Source organism: Chrysoperla carnea, chromosome 1 (assembly GCF_905475395.1).
Source record: "Chrysoperla carnea chromosome 1, inChrCarn1.1, whole genome shotgun sequence".
Classification (NCBI taxonomy): Eukaryota; Metazoa; Arthropoda; class Insecta; order Neuroptera; family Chrysopidae; genus Chrysoperla; species Chrysoperla carnea.
Window position 1 is genome coordinate 127,239,900 of NC_058337.1, and position 20,663 is coordinate 127,260,562.

General features: G+C 30.6%; 1 protein-coding gene across 1 annotated transcript in view; it reads left to right on the forward strand.

Annotated features, from left to right (window-relative positions):
* Positions 1-698: 698 nt before the first annotated feature.
* LOC123294589 (acetylcholine receptor subunit alpha-like) overlaps positions 699-20,663 on the forward strand; it is a 204,323-nt gene continuing 184,358 nt past the window's right edge. Inside the window, exon 1 of the mRNA XM_044875670.1 lies at positions 699-737. Within this exon, the coding sequence (XP_044731605.1) occupies positions 711-737 (27 nt within the window). The 5' untranslated portion in view covers positions 699-710. The remainder of the gene's footprint in view (positions 738-20,663) is intronic.

The following is a 20,663-nucleotide window of genomic DNA, read 5'->3' on the forward strand; positions in this document are numbered from 1 at the left end:
TCGAAAGCGATTGACTGATAACATCCAACCTGTTAAGCAATAGTGTTACAGGAAATAATGATAGGTTGTTTTCCAAAAATAAACAGCTCAAGCCGAGCTTGTTAAGACATCTTAACTTGTTATGACTACTGGCTAGAGTTACGGGTTCGAATCCAGGCAGCGACAATGTGAACAGATAAGTTAAGGGGGCGGTAAATTGATCACACTGTCGTCGCTTGTAACAGAACGAAGTAACCGACTCCAATAACATCATAAAATTAATACTTTATTCGGATGTAGTTTAAGAAATAAATAAAGATTAAAGCGGGTGGTCTCTGTTATAGACGTGGTCTGAGAAAAGGAGCTAACCCCAATATTTTTATGATTATTATAATTATGGTTCTCTAGAAATAATGGGTTCATTTGCGATAGTTCTTGAGCAACAAGTTCTTGAGAATTTTTGAGTATTGGATAAAATGAACAGATAAATCGAATGTTTTTAAAACACTCAAAATTGCAAATTCATTATCAAAGGCAATATAACACTTTCTAAGTTTCTTGAACCTTCCCCGAAAATAATGTATAAAATTAGACATTAAGTGTAATAACGCATTTACTCGCAATATGTCTAATGGAAAGATAAAAAAACATAATTCATTTCGAGCATATATCTTATTGTTTTACTAATGGATTTTCTCTCTTTTTCTTTGCAGAATCTTAAGAATCAAATTATGACTACAAATTTATGGGTAGAGCAGGTATGTATTGTTTTTTTTATATATATATTTTTCTTAAGAGCTAGTTAACTTTATTTTTATTTTTAAACCCAGCCAATCACCCAGAAAAATTTATATTCGCCTTCCCTGAAATTGAAGATAAATTCACTGCCTTTGCATTATATATTTCATTGATTTTCATGTTTTTGGAATTGTTCTTAATTTCATTTAAAGACCTCCGTATTTAGTCCTCTTGAGCTTATAAAATTGCAAACTCGTTTCTTGAAAACGTTTCAAGTTATTTGATGAATGGCGAATTTTTCCCACCTTAAGGTACCTTCGCTTAAGATGGCCCTATTCTTAAGATGATCTATCAAATTCTTGAAGACGTTTGAATAAGTTTAAATTTCACACATAAAACTGCAAGTCGATATGAAAGATAGGGAGCTTAAAAAATACTTTAGTTGCAAGATGACAGTTATTTACGTTACTGATAACAGCATTATTAACGTACGCCTACGAAATTTGCACAGCGAGTTGCGTTGCAGGAGTTGGACAATCGCAGAAGTACGTGAATAAATCGCTATCACACGTGTATCGTACAAAACTTTATCCACGCCTCTAAAATGTGAAAATAAACGATAATTATCATTTACAATAAATCTACATAAATCTATCTATATGTATGACTCAATATTGATCTCAATTCAGTCAAAATCACTGTCAATTATATGATCATTATAATTTGTATTTCAAATACAAATTAAACAAAACATTCCATAACGACAGAACATTATCATCATTAAAACTTTGGTACAGTCCACATAACTAACTGTAAGTTTAAGTAATGACTGAACTAGAGTATCTCTCTTATCTTACTCATATCATATAATTATACTTATATATATAAGCACTAGCTGTGAACTACCCGCTTTGCTGGGCAACATTCCCACTTTCACCCCTCCCCCTATATTCCATATCCTTTTCTAGGTTACTATCTATCACCTAACTAAATTTCATCAAAATCCGTTCAGCCGTTTAGGCATGATAGAGCAAAACTCCCAGCAAAAACCAAAAAAAAAATCACTAACTCAATTCAGTTTTCTGCCTACTTCCTACCCCCTAAGTACGATGACGTGATCATTTTGATCTTATATCCGTTTTTAGGTAACCATCTATTACCTTACTAAATTTCATCAAAATCTGTTCAGCCGTTTAGACGTGAAAGAGCAAAAGTCCCAACAAAAACGACTAAAAATCACTAACTCAATTTAGTTATCTGCCTACTGCCTACCCCCTAAGAACGATGGCGTGATTATTTATAGCCTATGACCATTTCTAGGTTATCATCTATCACCATACCAAATTTCATCAAAATCCGTTCAGCCGTTTAGGCGTGAAAGAGTAACAGACAGACAGACAGACAGACAGAGCTACTTTCGCATTTATAATATTAGTATGGATCTATAATATCTTCATTTAATACAAAACAAACGTGTACATATACCGAGTATTCCAAAATTAAGTTAGTCCTACTAATTCATGAAACAACATCATATACTCAAAAGAAAGAATTCGTCAAAATCAAAGTTTCAAATTTGGTTATTAACAAATGGTTTCAGAAAAAAAAAAAATTTAAAAATTCAAAAACCCGACTGAGTTTAATGTAAACTGAAATGAAAAAAAGTCCAGCAGTTTACATAACGACTTTAACAGTCGGGACCCATTTAAAATTACACGGCTTTATTCTTTCCAAGAATGAGCCCCGACTGTTAAAGCCGTTATGTAAACTGGTGGACTTGTTTTTTTCTTTTCAGTTTATATTAATCTCAGTCGCTTTTCTTTTTTTGTTAATATTTTTATTTTTTACCCTTTTTAGTTAGGGTTTTCAAATACTCCACTTAAATTATCTCCCACTTACCACAGTTTGTCGACTTTCCTTTTCAACCCATATACGTTTGGTCCTTTGAGGTACTCTAGAGATCAAACGCGTGAACCGATTTTAATGATTATTATTATTGCTTTCGAAAAAAGTCGTAAAGAGCAGTTTGGTAGACTCGCCAATCGCCAAAAGAAGCCACTCACAATATTTCAAGTATGTATAAAGTAATATTATTCTAGCGTATATATTTTTATTTAGAAAATGAAAATACCTATTGAAATAGTAAATTTTCTCGTCCATTTCTAAAAGATGATCCATTCTCCGAATCTTATTTCGATAATAACATCAGATGCTTTATATTTAATTATTTTTTGATCAAAGGACATTACTTTCAAAGATCGGGTATATATTTTATACATCAGTATGTTCATAGAGGCTGTAACGATAGTATTCGGTTTTTGGGATATAAAATATACTCCTGGCATAAAATAAGTGTGTGTTATCAATTTGAAGACTAGGATTTTTAATCTGTATATTTCATTCTAGCTCCCCAGCAAATGAATATGGTTTATCTGATGAATTCTTTGATCGGAATAATAACTGTGTTTTCTGCAAACCCAATTAAATAAAGATATGTTTTTTGTAATTAACGTGATCCCAGACATAAAATTCTTATTTATTTTCGAATGTAAGCAATTAAATAGAATCCTTTTTGAAACATTTGACGTACTGTACCCAATGATTTGCGACACATTTAGTATATATATTTGATGTATCTTAATATATCAAGTAACAAGATGACGAGTCATTTATCCGGAAAATTCTATGTCATCAAACCGTATGAACATACAACATATAAATGAAAAGGATATCTTTATCCATTCTTAAGACGACCTTCGATGTTAATAAATTGTGTATCATATGGGTATTTAGGTTTCACATGGGATAATAACTTTGTCAATGAAATGGCTCAGACAAATTCTTGCAACTAATTTGAACGATAGTGAATTCTAATAATTTAATTTTAAAATATATTTTTCTTTGAATCTATTTTGAATAACAAAATTAGAGGAATTCTTTAATTCTTCATACAAATATACAAATTAGTAAGTGCGAAAATCTTAAAATTTTTTAATATACATGGTTTTTTTAACTTCCCGCTAAGAAAATAGGGAAGTTATTGTTTTCACCCCGTTTTGCCAAAATCGAGTTTTCATCAGATCTCGACGTTTTAAGGTGTCAGGAAGCTTCCCTGACTACTTCCACGAGGGTGTCTGTATGGCTGTATGTATGTATGAGTGTGTGTGTGTGTGTGTGTGTGTGTGTGTGTGTGTGTGTGTGTGTGGATGTATGTAAACCTCTCATAACTTTTGAACGGCTTGTCCGATTTCGCGGTTGGTGCCATTCGAAAGGGCTTGACCAAACTTAGATTTTGAGGCCTATTTGGACCGATTCGAACCGATAGATTTCGAGAAATCTCAAAAAAACTGCAAAAAAAAATTTTTTTTAAGTGGTTTTTTTTTAATAACTTTTAAACGGCTGTATCGATCAATTCCAAAAACTAATCAGCTCTCAACATCAAAAAACCACGTTGATCACCACCAGTTCGGTCAAAATCGGTTGATTCGTTCGTGAGTTATCGTTGACGAAAGAAAACCCAAAAAAGCGTTTTTTCGGAATAACCTCAAAATTTTTTGTTCTATCAATTGAAACTTAAAGATTCTTCATGAAGCTTCAAAAACTGCGTCAAATGTCACCAACCGCGTGAAAATCGGTTTATTAATTCTAAAGTTATCGCGATTTGAAAATTTAAAAAATATTACGAAGATCACATCTAATTACAATAAAATGCGAGTGGATATAACATCAGAATAGATAAAAATTTTTACACGTTATGAGTCAATACTTAGCGGGAAGTTACAGGGATGACCTGCAGGGCCAACCGCTTTCCAAATTTTTTAGTTGGCAATATGCTTGAAACTCGAAAAATGAGTGTTATCGATATAAATGCCTCAAGACAAAAATGTTGGGTGTGTAGACACAGATATTAACATCTTACACAGGCATTAAACTTGACCTAGGTTTTCAAGCTGAATTAAAAGCTTACTTTACTACGTAACTGGTTACCCTTAGATGACACTAGAAAATTAGAAAGTTGTTATTGATAAAAAAGTAACATTTTTACTTCAAAACATTTTTCTACAAGTCATACAGGTTAGGAAAAAATGGACTGAGAAGTTTTACCCAAAATTGTTTCTTCGTATCGAAATTGTAATTTCGTATAGTTGTTTCTGCGAAATCTAGGCAGTATTTGGAAAAATTTTTCCAATAAATTAAGAGTTGTTCATTTTTCTATAAAGACCATTTTTGTTCGAATTGAATGAACTAACACGCAATAAGTTAAATTTTTGCTATCAACTACTATCTAAACTATTCGGCTTACAAAAATATGTTACAAACTAAAAATTTTTCCGTATTTTTGAAGAACAAATTTGAAATTTAAAGCGCGCAGAGTACCTGAAAACTTATTTGACACCGGTATAAGGGATCATTCTTTAGTTGCGTAAGCATTTTAGGGGGAGGGGTTTTTAAAAAGTCTATTCATGTATGCGTATGTATGAGAGGTGGTTAAGCCCATCTTTATGTAAATTATGATGAGTAGAAATTTAATATTCGAAATAATGTATGTATATACATCGGGAATTAAAGTCTCTATGCTAAAGAATACAAATTTTTAAATTACGTCAAACTGTGAGTTTTAGTGTAACTGATCCTTTTCCAGCAACGTTTCATTATTCGGCAAAACGAGATTGAATCTTAAGATACTTTCATTGGAAAGACTGCGGTTTTTGTTATTTATAAAACAATTAAAAAATCGATCGTAGAAAGTAATTAATTTAAACCATTTGTTTAGCAAATATAGTTATTTGATTTTGGGTCTCAAACGATCAAAACTTATCTAAGAACTTCTAGAACATTTCGAGATACTATTTACCTACCTTTAGGTTAAAACATATTCTATAATACGTATCTACTATAGACTTGGAAACACCCACACAAAATTAATTTACACGATGATCCTATGAAAACGTGATTTTTCAGGAATGTCTTGAAGTGTAAGTTTACTATTGATTCACAGGAGCAATTTTGACAAATTTTTCTAGTTTCTGTTTTTGAAATTTATTATACTTTGTCCCTGACCAAAATTTAATGACCCTTACAAATATAAACTCTCCAGTTTTAAGAAAAAATCCCGGATAGATTTACGATTGCTAAATCTACGATTTCTGGATCTCCGGATGTATCGAATTTTCTGAAATTTTGATTAAACAGTCCTAATAAAATGTTTTGAAATCTTGTGTCAGTGTTTCGACGTCTATAGACATACATACATAGTCGATTCGATGTGTACTAATGTAACATAACCTCTAATTGTTGTTAATATTTTGGTTAATAGTAACTATAAGATAAACATACCACGATACATCCCTATCAATTAACATCTAATAGTCCCTTTTACTTTATATCCAAACTGATGAGAGATGTAAACCACATGTTCGTAATTCGTATCTACATATTGAAGTACTTACATGTTAGATACTCATGAATGTGGTCATTCAAAACTTTCCAACTTGACTGATTATATGACTATTAAAATCTTATTCATTCAATATGTATAACCGTAAAATATGTTATATTGAGATTCGGAAAAGATTACCAAGGTTAGTTATTTGGAATGTCTTTAGTATAAATTATTGATAACAATATTCTTAAGGTAGTACGAGCGCCAAGGCAAGTTGAGACTTGTGGTTGAATTTATTATTACCTTATTTGCAACAATTTTGTTATAACTTCATGAATGTAGACGAAAAATAAGAATAAAATTCTTATCTGCCTTGGTTTTCGAAACATCGAAAGCGTAGTAATTAAACCAAATTTTCAACTTTCAATATTTTGAAAATATAAATGATATCGAAAAATTTATTTCTTAACTTTCGTCTTAAATTAGAACATAATTCACAATCAAAATTGAAAAAGATATATTGTTTAGCTTTTGTTCCCACTACCATGCTCATACATCCTTAATTAGTCTGGCACAAAGGATTGTTTTTTTATTTTCAATAATTTATCTTATCTTATATATTTAAACGAGCAATTCTTGTATATATATATATATATATATCAACGATCTTGGAAATGGCTCCAACGATTTTCATGAAAATGAGTATGTAGGGGTTTTTTGGAGCGATAAGTCGATCTAACAAGGTTTCATTTTAAAAAAACGTCGTTTTATTCGTTTTTTCATGAAAAACTGAAACATACATCGCAAAATATGACTCTTCCTGACATCTATTGGGTATATCGTAGTTAATGAAATACAATGCAAATTATAACTCTTCCTGACATCTATTGGTGTATATCGTAGTTAATGAAATAAAATACATTACCGGGACATTCAAATTGGTATTTGTGTGGAGACATTTAAAACGGTCTTCTATTAGTGATAAAATTTGTGTCTTTTTAAGAATACCGAGCAAAGCTCGGTCATCCAGATATTTAATTTATTATACCATGTATATATGAAATATACATAGTATATTAAGTTTAGTCCCAAGTTTGTAACGCTTAAAAATAATGATGCTAGGAAAAAAATTTTGTCATAGGTGTTCATAAAATCACCTAATTAGTCCATTTCCGGTTGTCCGTCCGTCCGTCCGTCTGTGGACACGATAACTCAAAACCGAAAAAAGATATCGAGCTGAAATTTTTACAGCGTACTCAGGACGTAAAAAGTGAGATCAAGTTCGTAAATGAGCATCATAGGTCAGTTGGGTCTTGGGTCCGTAGGACCCATCTTGTAAACCGTTACAGATAGAACAAAAGTTTAAATGTAAAAAATGTTCCTTATCAAAAATTAAACAACTTTTGTTTGAAAAATTTTTTCGTAAACATCACTGTTTACCCACGAGGGCGCTAATTAGGTGCAAATTTTATAGTATGTATTAATATAGCAATATCAGTTAAGTATGTGTGCCTATTTAAAAGTGGATATCTGTTTTATTTACGTGACGTCAAAAAACAAACGATAGCGTCATTAACACTGTCTATACATGGTATTTTAACACTTAACTCAGTCAATTGTTTGTTTTCACTTGTTTTAATTTAACTAGTTTTCTTTCTTAATTTCCACCGATTAGTTTGAGAGAAATCTATGAAAACATATCATCCCATCTACCGTTTTCCCATAAGATAAATGTTAAAAATATAATAATAAACAATTTATTGTTTTTTTAGAAGTAGAGACATTTACACAACTCACTTATGATTTGCGAATTATATTTGACACTTAAGAAACACATTCGACAAGGTGTTAACCAAAAGTGAGCAGTTTATTTCATTTTGCTTAATCTGTAACATCTTTGACTGTGCTTATGCTGTAATCATTCCCTAAAGAGTTATATCAAACCAAAGAGATATATAAGTATGTGCACTCATATCTACACTCTCTTTTGCTCAGTGCCACTTTGGTTTGATAGAAGTATCATGGATAATATTTTTAAGCTATACAACTAGATGGTTCATATCGGTACCTTAAATGTGTCACCAGCTCTTAGACTATTTCAACAGACAATCGTAGCTTCTATCAACATGCAATAGAAAATACAATTAATGTTTATGATCAGGTGAAATATTTGACAATTTCTCTGAATTAGTTAATTTATCACTCTATTTGTAATAAAACTTATAAACAACTTCGATGAAACTTTTCCATGCCATCCGCTATATTCTCACTTCTTGCACCCAAGTAACATCAAACCTATCTCTCTATTTATATTCATTATAATATAAATTATGTATTTTAATGATAAAATACCCTTTAATAGGGTATTTAAGATATATAATATATTGTTCCTTGTCTATCTATTACATGTTTTGGAATATCTAAATAACATGCTATAATATTAAATAGGGTAGAATGTAGCACCTATAGGGTTTCTGATAAAGATTTCTCGAAAAAATTGTCTTTAATCGGGACGGGAAAAAACTCGAGGCTTCGAGAACTCGAGCATTGTCACTAAAATAAGGTAAAACCTTTGAAGTAGAATTAAATTTCTTTGTTATTTTGCGGGTTATTGGTTAAGTTTAATTGGCATAGTAAGTTTAAAAGCATTTTTAATTGGTAGCAAAATGTTTGTTTTGTAAAACAAGTTTTTAACCGACTTCAAACAAAAGCGGAGGAGGTTATCAATTCGACTGTATTTTTTTTTAATGTTTGTTACCTCAGGTTTTGACTGGGTGAACCGATTTTGATGATTATTTATCTGTTTGAAAGCTGATACTTCCCGTTAGGTCCCATTTCATTTTGGTCCAGTTCTGAGAACGGCATCCATGAGAAAACCATAAAAGTCTTAAATTTGCATTAAGTATGCACGACAAGAGGACGAATACCTCAATATCACTTCGATGATTCTTTTTTAGAGACAAATTAGTTAGTGTACTTCAGATTCACTAAAAATCACAAAATAAAAAAAACTTTTAACAAAAAGAAAACCGACTTCGTAAGAAAAACTTTTCCAAAATAAATTAAAATGCACTAAAAAGTAAAAAAATAACGACAATATAATGTAATTAAAATTATTGTTATTTTTGGAGTCGGTGTCAGCCAAGGAAACAACTCTGACAGAACAGTTTTCTACATTAGTTTGACTGACACCGACTCCAAAATTAGCTCTCTTAATATGTACTTCTAATTTTGTTGATTTAATTTTACTAATAATTTTTTCTTTAATAAAAGACTGTTGTATATACATTTTAGAACTGATAGGGGCCAAAAAAATTATAAAAAATTTAAAAAATAATCACATCGGTTCACCCGATTAGTAGCTAGGATGCTGCAGACAGACATTAATGTACATTTTGTATCTACGTACAACATCTTCCCCTAATATTCATGTATTGTACCTACGTATTCATATATGAATGTTTTAGTTTAAACTTTGTGTAAATAAACATATCAAAGTATAAACTTACTGAGAAGGTAATGATAGGGGCAGTTTTATCGACAAAAGCTATATTATAGTGAGGATTAAGGATATTTTCATCTAGATCTTGCAATATTTTCTTCGTCTTGTAATTCATACTTAAAACATATAAAAACTTCGTCAAGTTTAAATTGACAGTACATAGTCGGTGTGGTACTGAAGTGAGTGCGACCCCTGTAGTCCACACGACTAACTTCTCCGAGGAGGAAAAAACATTAAAAAAATGATCCTTCATAGATTATTCTTCGAACATGTACTGCAGCTTATGCTGGAACGATCATTATCTCCATAGATAAATTTTCCCAGTATTTTTATAACCATTAAAAACCGGCTCAACTAATTCTGCTAAAAACTCTTTCAGGTCTTTAATACGCGATTACACGTAGAATTAGATTAGTCACGTGTTAATGGTATAACTGGTTAGCGAGATAATCGAGGCGAAAGAATCCGAACGACCATACGCACATACGAACATATACACACACACAGGCATCACATTGAGAAGGTTTGATTCGGATATTGCGCCCTTGAAACCGTGGAAATATGTAAAACTGAAGATTTTCAAAATCGGCCCCATTTCATTAACTTCCTCTGGGAAGTTAAAAATTTAAATATTAGGATATATGTATATAATATTAGGGTACGCCTCCACAGGTCATGGCCAACCTATAGATCATAGGGTGGATGTCCATGCTAACTCCATCCCAATAGAATCACGGTCAATCCGTAGATCACAGTGATCTGCAGTTCAATTTCTAAAGTTATTTTTGTTTGAATACGGTGTTCTAGTTTATGCTGTTTCTAGAGTTACAAATACAAATCCCCTTTATTATTACTGTTTTGGTACTTCTGTACAGGTCCTGTATATTTGTTTAATATTGAATAACCATATTAAATGGTTTCAACAAGCAAGCAAATAGAAAACCTAAATGGAAATCGATTTTCTTTTTCGTTGAGAAAATTCTTCAAGTAATTATCTTAATACGTTCAAATACGATAGCTATCTTCTGCGTACATAAACATAATTATCAAGACATCAATCAAACACACTTATCAGAATCAATCAGTCTGATAACGAAGTCATGTTTTCCAGAAAAAGGCTGACATTACACATAGAAAATAGATAATCATTTATTTACAATTCAGTTTGGTAAACCATATACTTGTTATGTTAAGGTCTGCTTTCGAAGCAAGAATTAAAGTAAGAATTGAAATAAATTTTATGCATTAAAGAATAGATAATTAAAAAAATATGTTTTCTATTTATGTGTAGATGTTATATTTCGAATAAAATTAAGTCTTTAGAACGTAACTATTGCCTTGGCTGATTTTCTATAATGTGAAACAGAAAATACTCAAAATAAACATTGAACGCTACACTTTTTGTTGCATTAAAAATACACAAAATTTGCAGGCATGTAACTTTTTCAGTTACTTTTTGTTATTCTTAATCCTTTTCGACTCAACCAAGCTAGGTTATTTAAGTACAGAAATTAACTTGGAGATGCGATAATTAATTCAAAGACTTGAATTGTTGTTATAGCTGGAAAAAGATAGTCATGAGGACTGTCGACGGATGTGAAAACTTAAAACTTTGGAATAACTGGCCTTTGGCCTGGCTGGGACATTCGGCAGTGGAGCTTTCTACGATCGCATATAGCTCTTATAAATATCTATTCACAATAATACCTGAATAATAATAAATAATACCTGAATACTAATCGAATAGATGTTTACAATTCTTAATAAATATTTATATGCATTTCCACCATTTTTTATTTCATGGGTCTTAATTTTTGGGTGCGGAACTCTCAAAAAATTCATAGTGGACCGAATTATAAAACTAAGCAACTATCGTTGCATCCACTTGAACACACACACAAAATTTCATCCAAATTGGTCCTTCCGTTTTGAATGAGTTCAATTACAAACACGCGGAATGACGGTAATGGTAATGATGACGCGAGTTTCATGAATTTTTGTTCACCCAAAAAGTGAATTATCGTGGATCACGTAATCCTTTTAGAACGATGGTATTTTGAAATTAAAAATTAATATTAAAAGTATAAACTAAAATTATGAAACTAAATAATTTAACAATTTCAAAATTTATTATTAGTTCTAAAAATTTAACTTGCACCTTGATGTTTGTATTGAATCCTAATTTTGACTAGGTCTCTTATCCAAGTTCATTATTTCATTGTCCAGTTTTTGACTGTTGATGTTCTCATAGGTATCGGAAGAATTGAGTACTGATTTTAAAACTATTAAATTAGACTTATCTATTTTATGATCATTTTCGATAACGTGAGCTTTAAACGTGTACCATGTGTTCATTCAATCTTATAACTATTTGTCGTCTATTACTATCTGCATTTATTATTGAATGCATGCTTCATGTATTCAATAATAATTTTATGATTATATTCAAACAGTAGAAAGATATTACAGAATATAACTCTAATGATTACTCTTCGAACAAAATAGCTAATAAATTTTATTCTATATTGTACATACATATTTTATGTTATATAGAATTTTCTAGAAGACTCTTGAATTACATTCATCTTCTGTTGAAATGATAAGATATGTATGTAATCAGTATGTCTTTGTTTTTTTTTTCTTGAACACTGTGTCTCATTTTGAGTGTAAGCGTTTTAGTATTTCTTATTATCTTATTTTGTTCATAATGATTCAAAAATTTCAGGATTGATTTAGACTTAGTTCAACTTCATATTAAAAAAATTCCGACGTTTATCCAAAATTGCTCTAGCGCCCGTACATCCCTAATAGTGTGATCAAATAAAAAAAAAATGGCGTCAATTTTTAGATAATTCTGAGTTCGTAGAAAAAAATTGAATTTAGTAGATCATTATAATACGAATTGAAGAAACTAAAATCAAACATTTTTTGATGGTCGGAAGGGGTCCAAAAAAAATGGTAAAGTGGCCTAATTCGGTCTTTCGCGTCAGACATTGTCGGATTGAGTTAAAAATAAAAAAGCGTTTAATAAGCTTAGGCGCAGTAAAAAGGCGAAAAAAATGAGCTGCGAATGAACCCGATTGGTCCATCGATGTCCCAACAAATTGCAAAACACCATCGATTTTGCTCGAATTTTCAAAACTTCATAGCTCTTGTTGTTTTAAAGATTTTTGTAAAATGGCCCTAAAAAAGTTGTGGTGCGGTAACGCGCTATTTTTTTTACGCGATCATATGCTTCAATAGTTAAAGTAATACCTACTAAAGTGCCAACCTCTCATCTTTAGTAAAAGTTACTAAAATATTAATTTTAAATTACTATTATTTTAAATTATAACATTTAAATAGGATGGGAGTAATGAGAGCAATTATTAAGAGACAGAAGTTATGTGACATTATAGTATGATGCATATGCATTTAATATTGTGATGCACTTACTATATTGAACTTTTGCTGCTATTTGGCTGCCTTAATGGATTATGTTTTGCTCTTTCGTAAGGCAAGGTAAAAATTTTATCGTATAATACCTTATTGTAACTGTATTTAACACATATTCTTTGCATGTGAATTTAATTGTTGCATTTGCCGTTAACAGTTTGAATAATTCCTAGTACTTCCATAAGTGACTATTAAAGAAGAAGAATTGCAAGAATTGTGGACGATAATGGGGCATTGCCTGTTAAACTTCAAGTACATCTTATCTTTACGACGATGGCTAGCATTAATTAGCGATTTTATTCCGCGCTTCTTAATAGCAACGGAACAATATTTAACGGAATTATATTTAACAGTCACTTATGGAAGTACTAGGAATTATTCAAACTGTTAACGGCAAATTTTTTTCGCCTTTTTACTGCGCCTAAGCTTATTAAACGCTTTTTTATTTTTAACTCAATCCGACGGTGTCTGATGCGAAAGACCGAATTAGGCCACTTTACCATTTTTTTTGGACCCCTTCCGGTCAAAAAATGTTAGATTTTAGTTTCTTCAATTTGTATCATAATGATCTACTAAATTCAATTTTTTTCTCCGAAAATATTCAAAAAGTTAATTTGATCACACTATAAAAGGTAAGGTAAAAAATATTTTTTTCTCTTTTCAAAGGAAACTATGATCTTTTGAATAAATTTAAAGAAAGTAGTAGTTATAAATAGTACTATGACCTTCGATACTTTTATACTACCTTAAGAAAAAATTTAAGAAGGTGATAACCAGTATATAACTTTTCCATATGTAACTTAATATTGGAGTATTTCAGATTTAAACAGTTTATGCCATAAGTTTTCTAAATAAAACAATGCCTTTCTTTATTAGCCTCTGCATCTACTAATTCTCATCCTCGGGTAGTATATTTCTCACATCTACTCTAAAATTGGAGGGTGATAACACTCAAAGTGAGACACACTGTATGTAAATACAAACTCATATCCTCATTTATTTTCTAGTGAGCTTACTGTGTGTATTTTTGTGTTGTCTAAGAAATAAGTAACTTACTTAGAAATTATTTAAGACGATCTTTTATTTTCTACAAGATATTTTTCTATACAGTGTGGGACATAGTAACCTTGTGTTTCTTGATTGGAAAGTACATTGTCATAAAATAGCGAGTGTTGTACGGTTTATTGCCATAATTTATCTAACTCAATGACTTTTTGCAAATTTCGGTGGGTAATTTTGGCTATAACTTCGCGGATGTAAGCTTTTAGATGCTCTAACGTTACCGGTTTGATGATAAAGACGCGATTTTTAAGGAAAGCCCAAAAACATCCCATGGCGTTCTCTTGAATGAACGTTCGATACGATAATACACACGCTTTACCTTATCTCCAATGCTTACAGTTTCCTTGAACTTTGATGCTATCAATTGGTCATAATCTTAAAAGTCTATGCGTAGTTCTTACAGAATTGTTAATACTGAACAATTTTTTACAATTTGGGCGCACAAATGGACAATTTGAGCATTTAGCATTGTTGAGCGTTAGTTAAACAATTTATATCATGAAAAAACGAAAGTATTCATAGAATTCCATATTCTTACAGAGTTGCAAATATGGAAAATTGAAATGGAAGCAGCTTTCTTGGTTTCTATGCCTCACCCTGTAACTATACCATATACAATATAAAATGTATTTACTCTTTTATATATGAAGAAAAGTATAAATCTTTTAATGCACCATAGACTTCATTGTAAATTTCTTTTTGATAGTCTAATAATCTCTTAACCTGGTGTTGATTATCCATGTGACAGAAGTTTCTTTCTTGCAAGTATCGTTTTATAAAGGTTTAAAAGTGTATACGAATTGTAATTATAAAATAAAGAAGTATTTAATACCTCAGTCACTTTAACTCTAACAATAACATCTAAATCGAAAAGAAAACTCAATCTCACACATTTACCTTTCGGCTGCCATTTAAATGGTTTTCGATTTCCAAAAATATTTTCTTGAATTTCGTTTTTGATTGTCGGGAATGTAGCTCAAGACCACCAGTTGAAGCTTTGCGTAAATTATCAACTTCCTATCTACTATAGTTTTGGCGAAAAAGGACACCAACGTTTGATCCTAATTTACGTCGTTGCTTACGAAAAAATATTGCTAACAAAAGTTGTTTATTCTTTTTTAAGAAACATTTTTTACATTTAAACGTTTTAACAGTTTAAGAGAATTGACCTTTGTTGCTCATTGTCTAACTCTAACTCACTTTTACGTCCTGAGCAAAAAAATAATTCTACTTGGTATCTCTTTCCGTTTTTGAGTTATCGTGTCATCAGACGGGCAGACGGGTGGATAGTCGCAAATGAACTTATTAGGAGACTTTATGAACACCTATTCGTTGTGTGCGTAGTCATGGTAGGGATAGTAAAATCGATGCTAGCGCTTCCAGTGAAAAATTTTGGCGATAAAGGAGGCTGTTATGACTAATTTTCAATTCTTTATATGTTAATGCTATAGAAAATGTCAAATTAAAATTATTGAAAAACACTAATTAACTAAACTTAATGCATTAAAAATTGTGAAAATAAGAAATCAAATTGCACAAATAATATTGTTTTTCAAATATAAATTATCATAATTATTTATTTAAATTTGTGAGACAATAATATTAAATTTTCAATGTAAGTCATAAATGAAATCCATACAATTATATATGCATCCATACAATTCTATAATTAAAGTAGTGTATCGTTACCATAGAAACGTCTCCAATAAAACTCACACACGGTGCGAATACCAAAATTTTATCATCACGGTATAATAATTTAAAAAAAACGAAGAATGAAAAAAAAAATTATTAAATCAGGTTCTAGTATGATACTTTTTCTATTATATTAAATATCTTCGACTAAATGAGACGCCGAAGGGTATTTTTACGTTGATCCACAAGAAACATGAAACCAATTGCTAAAACAAATTTTTTACATATTTAAATTAGATATATATTTAGTCTTGCTAATTTTCACATTTTATTAGCAAGTAATTCTCTCGAGTGAAAAATAAAACAAATAATAATTTTCATAATAAAATTCATCAGGTGAAAAATAAACCATTTTAGAAAAAACAACTTTATGAACAAAGAAAAACACAAGAAACCACGAAGTAAACTTTTGATGGAAAAAATATTTAAAAAAATTTGCATACAAGATAAGAAGAAAACGAATAGACTAGCAGAAGAGTAACAAATTATAATTTCAGGAAAAAAAATTGTCAGTAAGTCCCGCTAGTAAACTGAGACAAGCAGTCGCTCGTTCTGCTTAAACGTAAAGTAAAACAAAAAGTAAAGCTAATGATAATATCTTTTATGTATTAATAAAAAAATTATATTTGATTTTTTCACAAAATGGTTGATGTTTAAAGAATAAGTGACGATCGTAAGTAAGTAGAAGGTGGTTAAACAAGGGTGACAATTATAGTGAATGTTATTTATGATGGTATTACCTATCATAACGTTTTTCTAAAAAATTTAATTTAACGTTGAAATTCATGGGTTTGGTTTAACTGTCAAATAAAGGGTAATCCAATTTCATGTTTGCAACTCGAAACGTCAAATATAACTTTGAAAGATTCTTTTTACGAATATGAACCGTTTACTAACACTCAACTCAAATTGGTTTGACAGAAATATTTATACTATTCGAGCTATGTATAGCATTTTACAGAAAGCTTATCGCCAATTTAATCGTTCTGGTGAGCGAAAAATTCGCATCATTGTACAAAAATTCGAGAAAACTGTAATTATTGGAGATAGGGTAGGGCGTATGGATTATCGTAGCGTGCGGTCAGTAAGAACACGCCATTGGCTTTGTTTTTATAGGGTTTTCTTAAGAGTCGCATTTATGTCAACAAATCTGCAACGTTGGACATCTAAAAGCTGACATACGCCAATTTATAGTCAAAATAATCCTCTGAAAAATAATTCGCCGAAATAATCCTCTGAAACTTGCAAAAAGTCATAGAACATGACCTTGAACGAATAAACTGCTGCAGGAGGTCGTTTGGCTGACATCATTTTTCGTATCAAAAGGATTCTGCTGTCTTGATCCCGATCCTGATCCAGATATTCTTGATGTATTATGATAAATGTGAAATTTTGTGGCGATGATATAGATCAAACTAATTATAACTACTTACACATGGGTGTATATTTTAAACGTACAGGAACATGCCACATTTGAGAGCTAAATTAATTCTGTTATTTTTTTCTTTAAATTCTGAACTATTTTCTAAAGTCCCGATTTAAGTCACTCTAACCAATCCAAACCAATTCCTATCCTCATATATTTTCTTTGTTTCACTATATGTGTTTTCGTTATGCTTTCACACACAAACAACTGAATGAATTTGAATGAAACTCTACAATAATATAGCTCATACATCAGAATAACACATGAGCTATAATTTATAAAAATATATTTAAAATAAAATAAAAAAATTAAATTTAGTTAGACATTTCGCTGCGCCAACTATGATCGTCATTTTGAACCATAAATTAAAGATTACTGTAAAAATGGTAAAAAATATACAATTCATGGCCAACTGTTCTGATATACTCAATGAAGTATGTTATGTTAAAAAAAAATTGAAAACTGAGCATATATTTTACATCTATAACCTATTTTTTCGAGTGTCATGGGCGAAGCATAAGAGATAACAAGAAAAGTGAACGCTGTAACGGGGTCGTCTATATTAGCATTTACTTTAAAAACTTTACTTTTTTTACTTTTGCGGACAATATGAATATCGTATTCGACTTTAACTACAAATGTATTTCTAAGTAGCTATAATATTTTTTTATTAAAAAAAATAATAAAATGATATTCGAAAATGTTGGTGCATAATAAAAATCTCATTATAAGGAATGAAGCAAGAAGGTGAAGTGACAGAGTAAGTACAAATGGGTAAAAAAAATAAAAAGAAGCTTTTCATTCATGTAAATTTTTCATTGTATATTTTCTTTTGTGTGTATAATCTATCTAATAGAGTTTCTGAGACGGGCAGTAAGACTTATCAGTCACAAAAAAAAAATACTTTCCGTAATACTTGTATTGTATTGTAGTAAAATATATTAATTTAAAGGAGCTTAAATCACTTTATTCTGTTTGAGTGATTTATCCTTTTTGATAGGTTCAAATCTTCAAAAATTTTGTTGTCGTCTTAAAATACGTTTTGATATTTTATATCAATGGGCCATATTTTAATGAATTTTCCGAAATTTGAGAGTATATGATGCAAATAATTTCGAGTATCGTGTAAACTTGTTGATAAAGGTATTTCTAACGACAAGAAACTAATACTCATCATCAGTTCATTCTAGTCCAGATGTGAATTGTACAAATTGATTGAACGTTGTTAAATCTATGCGTTGTGAGCTGTGACCATGTGCTACTTCCTTTTACGGTGTGTACAGATGAGCAAGTTTTGAATTTGAGCCAATCAAAAAAAGTTACAGAATTTGGTGGGGGGCATCATGTTCTGACATCAGATTGAACTTCTCCTGGTTGCTCTTATAGTCAATTTAGATCCTAAAAGGTAAAGGATACAATAACACTTTAAATTAGAAAATTGATTCTTATTAAAAAACAAATACTTTTATTCAAATCATTTTTGCGAAAATCGTTAGCTTTCGGAAGAAATGCAACTTAAACTTGTGATATTATTGTATTTAATCGAAAGAAAACACGCTAGCCTTAGAAAAAATTTTTAGACAAAAGCTATCGAGGACAATGATTCTGTGTTAATAACTTTTAAGCCCAGGTAAATTTCCAAATTGATTTGAAAAAACAAGATCAAATGACCTTGAAATTAGAATTTCAGGTCAGTCATGGACACAGGCGAATCTCCTCTGTTGTCCGGGACAACTTTTGGCTAAAACATTTTTCTGTAAATGGCACGTTTTCGTTCGCTTGAATGCAATAATGACATATTTTTGGGTCACATTTCCTCTGAAATGAAACAATTTTCGAAAAAATAGTTTAAATAAAAAATGTTACCTTTTTTATGATGATCAATTTCTAATTTAAAATGATATTCTATCTCTTACCTTTTAGGATCTAAATTGTTTATTGAAGTAACCCGGGGAACTAGGTCCAATCTGATGTTCGAACATGATTTCCCCTATCCAACTCTGCAAATTTTTTTGTTTTTGAGTTATTTTTTTATTCGTTAACTACAAAACGAGCTATTCGCACCTTGCGCGAATTTTATTGGAGGCGTTTCCATGGTAACGATACACTACTTTAATTATAGAATTGTATATGGATGCATATATAATTGTATGGATTTCATTTATGACTTACATTGAAAATTAAATATTATTGTCTCACAAATTTAAATAAATAATTATGATAATTTACTTTTGAAAAATAATATTTGTGCAATTTGATGTCTTATTTTCACAATTTTTATACCATGCATATATGTAATATGCAAGGTATACTAAGTTTAGTCCCAAGTTTGAAACGCTTAAAAATATTGATGCTATGAACAAAATTTGGGTATAGGTGTTCATAATATCACCTAATTAGTCCCTTTCCGGTTGTCTGTCCGTCTGTCTGTCAACACGATAACTCAAAAACCAAAAGAGATATCAAGCTGAAATTTTTACAGCATGCTCCGGACGTAAAAAGTGAGGTCGAGTTCGTAAAGGAGCAACATAGGTCAATTGGGTATTGAGTCCCTAGGACCCATCTTGTAAACCGTTAGAGATAGAACAAAAGCGAAATTTAAATGTAAAAAATGTTTATTATCAAAAAATAAACAACTTTCGTCCGAAACATTTTTTTGTAAACATCACTGTTTACCTGCGAAGGCGTAAATTGTATAGTATGTATTAAATGGGAATATCAGTTATGTATGTGTGACATGTATGGGTATATGTATAATGTGATAGAGTAATCAACACTGTCTATGCATGGTATTTCAACAATTAACTCAGTAAATTGTTTGTTTTCACTTGTTAATGCATTAAGTTTAATTAATTAGTGTTTTTCAATAATTTTAATTTGACATTTTTCTATAACATTAACATGTAAAGAACTGAAAATTAGTCATAACAGCCAAATATCGCCAAATGTTTTCATTGGAAGCGCTGGCATCGATTTTATTGTCCCTATCATGACTACGCACACAACGAATTAGCCATAATAAATTAAAATGGTCCACCCAGTATGAGAATATTCTTTTGACAGAATAACCTTTGTAAGATATCACATTATCTCTTACTCAGATAGATAAATACCTCCATCACTAATAAGAGATTTTTGCTTCAAAAAAGTTCTATATCTTAAAGTAAACATACAAATGCACAATAGATAGATAATCCAAACACCAATAAGCATGTAATCAAATTCCTTAAACATAATCCATATGGATCGTTCTAATCCAATCAAAGCTATCGTTTTGTACCTGTAGCAATAATTGATAATTGAATATTATATAATATTCATAATCTAACGTATATACGTTTGTGTGTGACTAAGGTACTTAAAATTTCATTGAAACACTTTGATTGTGAGTGTCCACATATAATTCAATTCCGTATATTAATAGGTAAAGTGTTCGACCTTGG